The sequence below is a fragment of the Haliotis cracherodii genome, unplaced genomic scaffold, assembly GCF_022045235.1.
Source record: "Haliotis cracherodii isolate W230 unplaced genomic scaffold, xgHalCrac1.p SCAF_15, whole genome shotgun sequence".
In the NCBI taxonomy this organism is placed as follows: Eukaryota; Metazoa; Mollusca; class Gastropoda; order Lepetellida; family Haliotidae; genus Haliotis; species Haliotis cracherodii.
In genome coordinates this window covers 24,112,477-24,125,009 of record NW_027266270.1, presented here as the reverse complement: position 1 = coordinate 24,125,009, position 12,533 = coordinate 24,112,477, and the positions used below count along the sequence as shown (strand labels likewise).

Genomic DNA, 12,533 nt, shown 5'->3' with positions numbered 1-12,533 from the left:
CGTGATATTGCTGGAATATTGCTAAAAGCGGCGTAAAACCATACTCACTCACTCACTCACTCCAGCTATATGGCGGCGGTCTGTAAATAATAGAATGTGGACCACACAATACAGTGATTGACATCGTGAGCACCGATCTACGCAATTGGGAAGCGATGGTACGCATCAGCTAAGTAAGCGAGCCTGACCACCCGATCACGTTAGTCGCCTCGTATGGCAAGCGTGGGTTGTTGTTCGAGAGGCTACATGAAGTCAGACGGCCGATGAGCGTTTTAGAAAGTGAATGGATAGACGGTTCTGCTCTGTATGCAATGATCGAAAACGAACTGACTCGCCAGTTCCGAAGGTAAATAGTTAAGGCTGCGCCCATTTATCGTTATGGATATCGATCTTTATAAACCATGTCGTTTCTGAGCGCCATTCATCTACTAATTATAAACTGGAGTTCGAAAGATTATTTCTAATGTTTTGGTTTTCCTGTGTTAAAATGAACATTTCCGAATCAAGGTGGCAAATAAATGAAGCCGAATTGTTTTGAGAGCTGACATGTTGAACCAAAGCGCCCTTTAATGATTTAATGAGAGTGTACGTTATGTTGAATTACTGCAGGTTTCTCCTTATCTCTTATCTAGTCTTAAAGGTGTCCCGAGTAACGAGATCAAGGTTAACCAAGTTGACATACTGGTTAAAACACCCACACAAATATATTCTTTTTCAATGTTTTTATTTTTTGTTTTCTTCCTAATAAAAATTACAGTATAAACTATATACCATATGAATAAAAAAAATGCCTCGGTTTTAGTTAATTTCAGTGTACTAACTGAATTAGATATGGTTTAGATTTTCCATATGCAATTTAAATTTAATTCAAATTTTTCTATCGAAATATATAATAATATAATATAAAATGTACTACTTTCTGTAAACCAGGCATCTTTAACGGGTCATCTTTGATTAATAACAGTACTGGGACCAGGGCCCCATTCCACAAAGCGATCTTAGCGCTACGACTATCGTAAACTTACGTTAAGGTATATGAGTTACGAACTGACACCAGTTACACAAAATGATTTTTGCTCTACCACTGTCATAACTTCAACACCAATACTTAATTCCAATCGCTAAGACCGTTTTCTGGAACCGGTCCTTGAAAAGTTGTTGATGTTGACTGTTGTCATCAACGTCACAACAAACACATGCTCATAAATGCACAGAATCATACACAAGAAAGTTCACCCTGAATTTGCGAACTTGCCGTGTACAATTTCGTATGTGTCCGAGGGGTCAATATTCCCCAGGGAACTAATAAATGCCTTTGACCATACTCCTAGATTTAAATTACCAGAAAAGCCTGGTAGAGCATCTTTCTGCATTAATCGACCGAATTCCTCCATCGGATCGAGACAGCACCCTCTTTGAAAGCCTCGTTTACGGCTCTTCTAATCATAACACTATATCGCATGGAACTGTGTCAGTGAAAAGCGTACGTAACATCTCAAAATCTACAATCCACACACGTCAAGAGTTCACATGTGAGTCGTTCCATTCAAACCTTTCTTTTGAAGAGCGGTCACAGCATCCCATACGTCAAAGAAAACATGTTCCTTTGGGAAGGTGTCAAAGAAGCCAGCTCTGTGGAGAGTTCTCCACATATACTGCCCTACACAGGCTAGGTACACCTTGGTATCTACCTTTCCATATTTGGACACCACTACCTTGAGGACATTGACCCCGCCAATGTCAATGAAGGACATGGCGGAGCAGTCAATGATGACGCTGTGGACGAGGGAGTCATCCGACATGACAGCCACGCCATCGTCATGGTCGACTTCTTTGCCATTATTTCCATCACTGGTTTCACCTTCCCCAGCTTCTTTTGCAATGATGTCTCTCTTGATGTTTTCCCGTGTAGCAGGGTTGAACACCTTCAGGAATATCTCTTTCTTGAATTTCTCCGCGTTGGCGAAATACAAAATGGAATTAAAGAAGAACACGGAGATGCCAGGAATCGTTCTTGTCCCGTCCCGGGTTCCTTCTGTCAGCATCACGTCCTCTTTTGTTGAGACCCCCGTGATAGACCCCGTGGTGAGCTGCGTGTGAGCGATTACGGTGAAGATGGATATACCTATGCCAACGATGATTCCGAAGTCCAGATCTACCAGCACCCCGACGAGGAAGGTAAAGATCCAGATGGTGAAGTCGGCCTTGCTTGCCCGCCACAATCCTGGAAGCTGCCGTATCTGCAGGAGGAGATTTTTCATTGCAACGACAATCATAGCAGCTAGCACAGCGATTGGTAGGGAGACAAACAACTGACCAGCAGCCAGTATGACGATGAGGATGAAGATGGCTGACGGGATACCGTTTAGGGTTGTCCTGGATCCTAAGGAGCTGAGGATCATTGTTCTGGGAGGGGCAGTGCAGGAGGGGAAACAGTGGAAGAAAGAGGAGATGAAGTTACTCATGCCGTAGGCTATCAGTTCTTGGTTGTAGTCAAGCTCGTAGTCGTGTTGTCGTGCCATTAGCTTTGCCATTGATATCGTCATGGCAAATATTATGATTGAAATGACGAACCCCTCAGTTGCTATCCTTGGAATGCTTCCGAAATGCGGCAGCGAGGGCACAGGTAGCCCATTAGGTACGTCACCCACAATTGCTATGTTGAAGTGTCGCTTCAGTTCAGCGAAATGGGATATGAATGTCCCCAGGACAACCACAATTAGATCGATTGGAATGGGAATCTTCATTCTACTCGCGAATCGTTCATTGATGCCTATTTTGACTGCCAGAAGAATTGCAACACAGATGAGGGCTATAAGGATGTCAGCTGCGTTGGTGTTTGCGATGTTGGTGAAGATGCCAACATACGTAAGGATGATCTTTCCTGCTCCAGAGTACGCCTTTACCTTGATATTGAGCATCTTGCTGATTTGACTTGTGGCGATGTGAACCGCGGATGCAGTGGTGAATCCACCAACAAACGACACAGATAGATACATGGTAAGAAAGCCAAGCCGCAAAGCTCCCATCAATAACAGTACCAGTCCGCTGAAGAAGGCCACCGCCATTGCCACGCCCACTTTATGGTTCAGAACCTCTTCATCAGTAATGGTCACATTATCAAACGATGCCGTAAACAGGCCCCCCTCCCTTTCAACGATATTAGCCGTCATGAGAGCAATTACTGCATTTGTTCCCATGCTCACATGCTGAGAAGTTCCAAAGAGCGTATATAGGACGATTGGGAAGAAGGTAGCATAAAGGCCGTTGACGGGGGCCAAGGAGGCAAGTAGTCCAAACCCCAGCCCTTGTGGTAGATGTAGGAAGGCAGCAGAGAGACCTGACAAGAAGTCGCCGAGGATGTACTGACGTAGTTGATAACTCCTGACGACGTTGACGATGGGGAAGATGCTCAGGAGGCCGGCGATGACTGTTTCTGTGGAGCATCTGCACGCCGACTTGAAGTAGCCACTAAGGCTCCAGGGAGGAGTCTCGTCTTTGTAGGCTTCATCAATCTCCATCCTTGTGTAAACACGGCGCTTGAGGGCGAGGGTGGTGACGACGTCGTCCTGTGGAGCGTGAGGAGCGGGTGTGGCAGCCATGTAGGACGTCGGCGGAGACAGGCTGTCGTCGGACTGGACGAAAAGAAGAAAATATTTATTAAATTAATTGTTTGTTTGTTTATTAGTTGTTTAACGCCGCACTCAGCAATATTCCAGCTAAATGACGGCGGTCTGTAAAAAATCGAGTCTGGACCAGACATCCAGTGATTGACATCATGAGCTCCTATCCACGTTATTGGGAAACGATGACATGCATCAACCAAGTCAGCGAGCCTGATCACCCGACCCCGTTACTCGCTTCTTAGGGCAGTCGGGTAGCCTAGTGGTTAAAGCGTTCGCTCGTCACGCCGAAGACCCGGGTTCGATTCCCGATACGGGTACAATGTGTGAAGCCCATTTCTGGTGTCCCCCGCTGTGATATTGCTGGAATATTGCTAAAAGCGGCGTAAAACCATACTCACTCACTCTCTATTCGCTTCTTAGGGCGAGCATCGTCGCCTTTTATGGCATGCATGGGTTGCTGAAGACCTATTTTAACCCGGATCTTCACGGGTGAATAGGCTGTTGTCCTAGACTCGGTCTTCGGACTAATGGCTAACGGGCTGTTCTACTAAACACGAGTTTTTGACTAGTAGCTAACAAGCTGTGGTACTAGACTCTAGTGGCTAACAGGTTGTTGTACTAGACTCGAGGTTTGGACTGGTAACTTACAGGCTGTTCTAGTAGACTCGGGCTAACAAGCTGTTGTACAAGACTCGTGCTTCTGTCTTGTGGCTAACAGGCTATTGGTCTAGACTCGGGCTTCGGACAATTAGCTAACGGGATGTTGTACTAGACTCCGGCTTCGCACTAATGGCTAACGGGATGTTGTACTAGACCCGGGCTTCGGACTAATGGCTAACATCGAAACATTGCATTTAATATTGTCTCACTTAACTCGCATACATTCCTTTGAATTAAATGTGTGCCTCTTATTTCTCGCTTTCTTCTTTATATTAGATGGAGGTAATTATAAGGACCAACACGCGAATTTAACCGTTTCCCTCGAGATTAACGAGTTTCACTCTGAACAGTATTTCATTAGATTAATCTCATAAACCAGGATGTTGTTAGAAAGATATTTCTTACACAACTGTGGATGAGAAGCTCATTTGAGATCGAATTCCAGGTCCTTGATTGTCAACTTCCTTCTTGTTTTGTGTAATCTTCCCGAGGCAAGGGCATTAACTACAAAAAACCATTTCACAACCTTGCCAAACAAGGCTGGAATTTCCAGGCTCGATCGTAGCACCACCAGTGGCTATTACGAGTTATGTCACTTCTATGTCCCTCCTTCTTACCAATCAGATTCCATCACTCATATCACTTGCATTTGCTTCAAACAACATGGCGGCCCCCGATCTGATCGATAATCAAGATTTATTTTGTAATAAAACTGGCCTTACACCGCGAAGTGCATCAAATCACTTGAGCACCTTGATTTAAAATATGAAAAGATTTGCAAAATATGCTAGTATGTCGACGCCCAATTTGGAATCCATGTAGTTCTTTACGCAATTTTGATTGGACTATGCATCGACTCGGTAGTCCAGCCAAAATGTAACTCCGGAATACCAACCTATTTCGGCGAGAGTGAGTACTTTGGCCCGTTCCACAAAGCGATCTTAGCGTTACGACTACCGTAAGCCTATGTTAAAGCATGGGAGCTACGATCATCTTAGCGCTAAGAACGCATTGTGGAACGGGGCCCTGGACTTTTAAAGTCAGTTAAAGCCCATGCCTCGGGAAGGTGGTTCTATGCATGACTAGTTACTGTCTGGGTGTTTTCATGCCGCCGTTATTATGTTTTTGGCAGGGTGCTCTCAGATGTATGAGGCTGTTTCTTAGTTTTTGATTACGTTCTTCTCATTGTTTTCTTGGCCTACCTTTAGAATACAGTACCACAAACCTTTCACACACATGACAATACCCTATGACGTAATTCGTAGTATTTTGTTGCCAGTCACACCGGCGAAACAATGCTCTGTGACGTCAGGGGTCATCAAGTGTATATACGCTCCTCCCAGTGATCTATCATCTCTACACGCAATGTCATTAAATACGCCAAGCGATGTTGAGAGTTTTGAATATTTGCTTGCTTAAATATAGCCTGTGGATGCGCATTTTATAGCAAGCGCTTGTTTATGAAAGCCCTTTTATTTTCAATGTATGTTTTATTTCGGGTTTCTTTTCGTAATTCAAGTGGCTAAGACGATTATAAATGGGAACTAATATACATCTATTATTTTTTTGCTTCATCAATTTTCATTATTATGCACAAGAATGCAGTTTATTAGGTAGATTATATTGTCGCTGTACACATCCAAATGTCGCCGGTTTTAGAGTAGGTTACCCTGAATTCTATCCCTCGCCCTTGGATACCCTTTACGATCATTAGGGTTAGGTACCCGTTTAGTGGCTGTTATAGATTCTATAGTAACTCCTAATATTCTTCACACAAAAAGGTCGAGTAAAAAGTTTGAAATGGTTTAGTGTCGAATATTTTGGCTCCTGGAAACTGTCCTGGAACATTCACACAAGCCACTTTCACCAGCTAGATTTAGGCCTATTCAGTACTGATTCCAAAGCGAACTCACCGTTGTGTCGTCACAAGCCATACTCATGCCCCCCTCGTTCCTTACTATTATCCATATCATCCTTACAGTGTTCCCTGCCACACTTTTCTGTCACAAAAATCATCCGACGAATTATTAAATACCATGTCATTCATGCGTATCCGCGACTTCGGCGTCTGACGTCTCATTAACTTTCTGTCATCCCCTCATTAATAATGAATTAATTGTTGCGGATTCCTTATGCAGTGCAGACATATGACCGTCTATTGTTACAATCTATCTGTTTTCATTGGTAGGCCTGATTATTAATGTCAAATTGTACCATTAAATTTGAAAAATTCTCGATTCTGGTCAACCAGAGGTTTCAAATGACAATAACCGCCTCTGATTGAAAGAGCTATAGTTGTAGATCCCATTACTGCGGAAGCTAATATTCATCCAAACGTTCTCTCTGAAATAATGATATGTACAATTACATATAACATGCCGAGTTGCGGTTGCTACAATATTCAAAGTATTTTATACATTTTATGCAGAAACCACGATTGAAATCGGAAAAGAGAATGTATTTCAAGCAGAGAACTTGACATGGGTCGATTTTCTGTATTCAACCGAGCACACCCGTGGGAACTCCGGGAAAGAGTGAGTGAGTTGGGTTTAACGCCGCTTTTAACAGAATTCCAGTTATATCATGGCGTGTCAGCTTAATGTGGGAGGAAAGCCCGAAGTGATGCAGGTCTCAGACGTTTACCACTCCGGTGAAACCCACGAGCACGGGTGCTGACAAACCTAGAAACATAATCGGGGCGAACCGGGATTCGAACCATACAATCATAGGTTTCTGGCGTGCCCAAGGGACGCAACTCTGCACAGCGAATCGCGGCGCCTTAGACGACTGGGCCATCCGTGACCCCGTGCCGTTCACTCACAGTAGTGGCGGGATGTAAGTTGCGTTGTAATAGTGACGGTATAGAACTAAATTTGCTTGCTTTATTGTCTAACGGGTGCGCACGTCATGTTAGCAGACAAGGTAGCTATGCCACACACCTCCAGCGCCTGTCATGCGGGTAAAGTATGATGACAGTATAATTTTAAAAAATAAAAACACAAAACAGTGGGATCAACCGGTGTAACTTCACTCAACCCCTAGGACCTTTCGTCCTCCGTACAGAAGTACATTCGACCTACGCCGTTTCTAATTGGCAAGTTTCTCATCCCCAAAACAAGCTCAAGATTTCCTCACGTGTATGTATTGATGAAGCTGGAATATTTCTAAAAGCGGCGTAAAGATACATTCACTTACTTACAAAAATAAAACATGCTTACTACGCATTTCCAATAACAAATTGTAACAAAGCCAAAGAAAGACTTCAAAAATATTTTCTCCTTTTCATTCGATCCACGTGGCCGAGTATAAATCGCCATGCGGTGTACGTGTTCAAATACCAATTTAAAGATTTTTTTAAGAGACCTGACTGAAAGAACCGCATGTTTCTACTAGTCTGGAGGTAGTGAGTGAGTGAGTTGTGTTTTTTAACTCCAGCCAATTCACGACATTGGACACCAGAAATGGGCTATGTAAACCTTACTCGTTCTTCACCAGAAGACAATCGAGAGGATACTGAATGGATTCTTTATTTAAAACCAATTATCGATTGCGTTCGAGGTAGAAATACAAGTTTTAACTATGCAACAATATTAATGCCAAAAGAAATAAAATATTACTGTTGTTTGGTGAAATCGCAAGGTTCTAAAGTAGTTCTATGAAACCAAAATATGACGATTGAGTATTGGATTGTTATATTATCCGGAATAATACGCACTCGGCTTAAATAGTGAGCTTCAACAAAATACATTAAGTATTTAGCATTGTCATACAGCGTCCAGTGTATTGTTAATGAGGGTTAACAACTTTGATTTTGATACAAATTGTTGCTATTGTTTTTATTTTCTTACATATAAAACCACAAATGTGGTTCATGGAACTTACGAAGACATATACATACATGCATGTATTATTATTATGGCTCCAAAATGTCTGGAAGCCCTATTGTAATCATCGGATTTCTTATTGTTATTATTTTTATAAATTCCGCCGATGTTTTACGAGAGATAGCTTAATAACTAGCGGCCCGAGGCCCAAAGACCAGGGACAGATAATTCGAATTTAATTCAATTTAAAGGTTTAATTCTATTATCAATTCATATTTTATGTTCTTTGACTTTGATAATTGGTCACGTGGTTTGGGAGCCATATTGGATTCAAGATTTCCAGAGTGCATTTTCCTTTGTTTTGAGTTCATATCTTCAACTGTCTTTCTCTGAACCTACCAATTGAAATACGTTCACAATCTCTAGTGTTACATCAAAGCGAGTTAACCGTTTTACCGATATTTCCTTTGCTTGCGACCATAATGTGATTCTACTTATGATCGATTTTATTCTCATAATATTTACTTGATATAAGGTTGTACATATGAAACATTGAAAGTTGTCATTATGTTGTCTACTTCGTATTGTTTGGCGGCCAGAATTGATTTTTAAATTTAAATCGATTACATAAAACGCGCATGCATAATGCCACGTGAGGATATTGAAAGAAGCTCTATTATAATAATATGAGAATAACCCTTCACTGCCTTAACTTCGACGCCTGAGTCATGCGCAAACTTGTCTTGAAAGTATTCTGTACATGGTATATTTGATATGGTTATTAAATAACCTTGACATAATTTATTTCATATATAAAGGAACGAGTGCTGTCCTTCCGTCAAGTTTGCCTCCCGGATCATAACTCAAAGACCGTTCACTAATTCTTGAACAAACTTTGACCAGATATCCGTCTCACCATGAACTGGTGTATTTTTAAATCTTTCTTATTTCCGTTTTCCAAGAGAACACATTGGGCTTAGGTTCAAAGGAGCATAACGCAAAGACCGGTCAATATTTCTAAACATAACTTTGAACATATATGAGTCAGTATAATCTTATTCAAATCAGGTGTTAACCCTCTGGATGCCGAGGTTTTTTTCTGACGCACATTTTCATAAGATCGGAAAAGTGAAGGTTGTGCGAGAATTGCGCTCGATCAACCTCTGGCTATAAAATTATGCAGAGGTGGAGAATATTAAATTTCCTATTTGATGGTGTAAAGTTAACTGCAAATATTGAACCGGTTTTAAAAAAAAACACTTCTAAGTGTTGCCCTAGAATTTTTTCTACCTTGAAAAACAGTAAATTTCTCCGCTTTTTATCGTACACCGATAAAAGTACTGTGCGACGATTTTTTTTATTTACAAGCTTTACGGAATCTGTGAGCGAACAAAATACTGCCTAATATCTAAACGACATAACTATATACCAAATGCAGTTATATGCGTATGTATAACGACAAACATGCAATGCCAAAAATAGCTTGCCGTAAATGACGAAAACTGATTTTTCTCTATGACGTCAAAAGACGACAGAGAGGTTACACACGCACAAAGAAAAGGGGGCATAACTCCGCTAAGCTTAGCACTAGTTTATTGTAACTCCGGTCACTTGGTGAGAATTAGCTGTGGGTAAGGATAATATATTTTCGTGGAGTTTTGTTCACGAGGAACCAAACTATTCCAACACAAATATAGATAAAGAAACTGTATACGTTTAGTTGTAAAAAACAACATAAGAAATGATGAAATCGTGCTTCATAAAAAAGCGGTAAAAGAGAAATGGATGGCCTTATCTAACCGATAACTTAGTCCTTAGATTCCAACATTCTCCTGAATGTGTAAGTGTAATTTGACTAATGTTGCACCATTATTAATGGAGCACTAGCCTTATCATCAAATGTAATGAAATACCCTAAAAAAATAACACCGTTCTATTTGACGTCATGGCTGTTTTAATGTCTTTGATAACGTCGGAGAAAGATGACTCTGGTATTTTGATTAATATATATCTCCCCTAATTTTCGTTCATGATATGGAAAATCTCGATGTGTAAAACGGAATGTGGCGCTTTTTCGACACAACATAAAATGACCGCTTTTACCAATTAAATAATGTTTGGAATATGTAAACAATTAGCTAGTTTATCGTGTGTCTTAATTTGACAAGACACGCACCTGTTTGGCATCAATTTACGTAATGAAATACACAAAATAATATTTCAAAACAACCAAATTATATTCAATATTGGACAGATATTGTTATTATTTTTCTTCATCTTGTCTCAGAATTACACACTAAAAGATGCGAAGAAAGCTCTATTGGTATAGAATTATTAGGATAATCGTATCCGGTTGAACCAACAGCTAGGGTACTTGGCATGAGTTTAATTTTATTCATCTTACAATTCCTGGAGAAATAAAGTGAACAGTTTAATATCTTGTGATCACAATATTGAAAAAAGAATGAACCCATTGATTATATAATGCAAAACAAGAGGAATAATTGTTTGTGGCTAACACGCACCTGGCGAATCGTTAGCTATCACGGCTCTGTGTATCAAACGACAATTTTATTTTTTTTTAAATTCCAAGACCAAGACAATTTCAGAAATGTGTGCATATCTTTTTACGAAAAATATTATCCATTTTGTCAAAGTAACATAGAACTATTCATTTTTAGTTATAAAATAAAATGAAACAGCTATTCAAAGACATTGGTTATATGAACTTATGATATTGACTATTACACATCCCAAGAAATACGTACATGCTGCAGTTACCTTTACGCTTCATCTTGTAACACTTGTCCAAAGGAAAGAAATATCGTATTTGACACTAAAAACCTATCAATTGTTATGTAAACAATGTTCAAACAAACAGGAGATTATCAAAGATTCGTTCATACATGTTGCGGCTTATATTTGCGTATGATATCATTTTGAACATTGACAAATAAATTGATTGTGTGAAAAAATGTATAAAACATATGCAAAATCTACATCATAACTGAAACTGTAAACAGCATGATACAATGATCGTGTGCACTCTCATTCAAGGACCTTCACCTCAAAGAAATTACCAAATATGTACAACAATGTTGACGTATGACATCACTACCTGTGACCGACTTTTACAAAATGGCGTGTTCACTGTCAACAGTACGCGGGATTTTACGAGAGGACTTTCGTTGATTCAGGGATCGCATATACATAAATGTGCCATAAATGTGACATGTAAGTAGTCAGAAACATTCTGACAATCTATGTACTGTTATTTGTTCTTATAATCTTCATCGAAAAGAACCGAAATAGGCAGAAATTCCGATAAATACCGTTGTCGTTGTGCGTGATTTTGCGTCAGTCATGGCGTCACACAGAACGGTAACTTTGACAATTTCTGTTGAAAATATCAAATCATTTCAATGTATCTATTTTAAATACCCTAATTTTTCATACTATTCTCTTCCCTTGCATATTCTGAAAATGTTGAGCCAATGTCTTGAAAGATTAGACGAATGGATAGCTCTAAATTGGAGAAAATGCTACACTGTGTAAAATCTGTATTTTGCTTTGTTTACATTTCAAACAAGTGCAGTTTTTCGAGCACAGCGTTCGTTTTCACACCTGACATATTTTGCTTGATTTCATCCAGCCACTTTGTATTGGTGACAAAGACCATTGGTCATTTGATTCTAAAATGTATGAGGAATTCAAGGATGTGTGTATGGCAGCTAAGTTTGAAATATACGCGATGTTACAGGCGCCTCATAACCGGTGTACCTCAAACGTGATTTTGTAAACACTAGCCAATATGGCGGAAAGTTCACTTCGGAGTTCGTGTTTGCGTATTTTCCAAAACATTCGAAACGATTCTCGTGTTATCGGAGACGTTTTGGAATGATCATTGGTGATTTAATTAAATACATATACCCGTGATCACTAATATACTATTTTTGAAATTCATTTCTCCGAGTAAATGTCCTAAATTTTGATATCAAAACATGCTGTAAATAACCCCGTGAGTGGTGATTTAGTAATGTGTAAAAATTGGCGACATTTACGATGTGCCTAATTTTCAGAGGTCATTTTCAATAATTTTGCTTGGACTAAAATGGCAGTGGATGATATCACAGAACAGGGAATTTCCCACCTTATTCAAAACTGTGACGTGTATTTGTGTGGGTGATGTATTTTGAATTTTATTCGACTTCAAAGCGAGGGTTGTAGAGGAAGGACATATATGTCCCTCTGGCATCCAGGGGGTTAAATCTAATATCTAAGAACATCCCATTACACAAATTATACAAGGTAACAATTCGGACATGCAACTGATTTAAATTAGGGAGAAAGGCCCCTGCAGAGGTGCACACCACGTCATTGATAGAAACTGATCCCTCTTGGCTAGTATCGTGTCATAGCCGCG

At 40.2% G+C, this 12,533-nt stretch overlaps 1 protein-coding gene across 3 annotated transcripts in view; it reads right to left on the bottom strand.

The window, feature by feature from the left end:
* Nucleotides 1-66: 66 nt before the first annotated feature.
* The window catches only part of LOC139461973 (prestin-like), a 61,976-nt gene continuing 49,509 nt past the window's right edge, over nt 67-12,533 (bottom strand). For all 3 annotated transcript variants that reach the window (XM_071243465.1, XM_071243464.1, XM_071243466.1), the window contains exon 2: nt 67-3,635. In XM_071243465.1, coding sequence (XP_071099566.1) covers nt 1,527-3,635 — 2,109 coding nt within the window. In that variant the 3' untranslated portion in view covers nt 67-1,526. The remainder of the gene's footprint in view (nt 3,636-12,533) is intronic.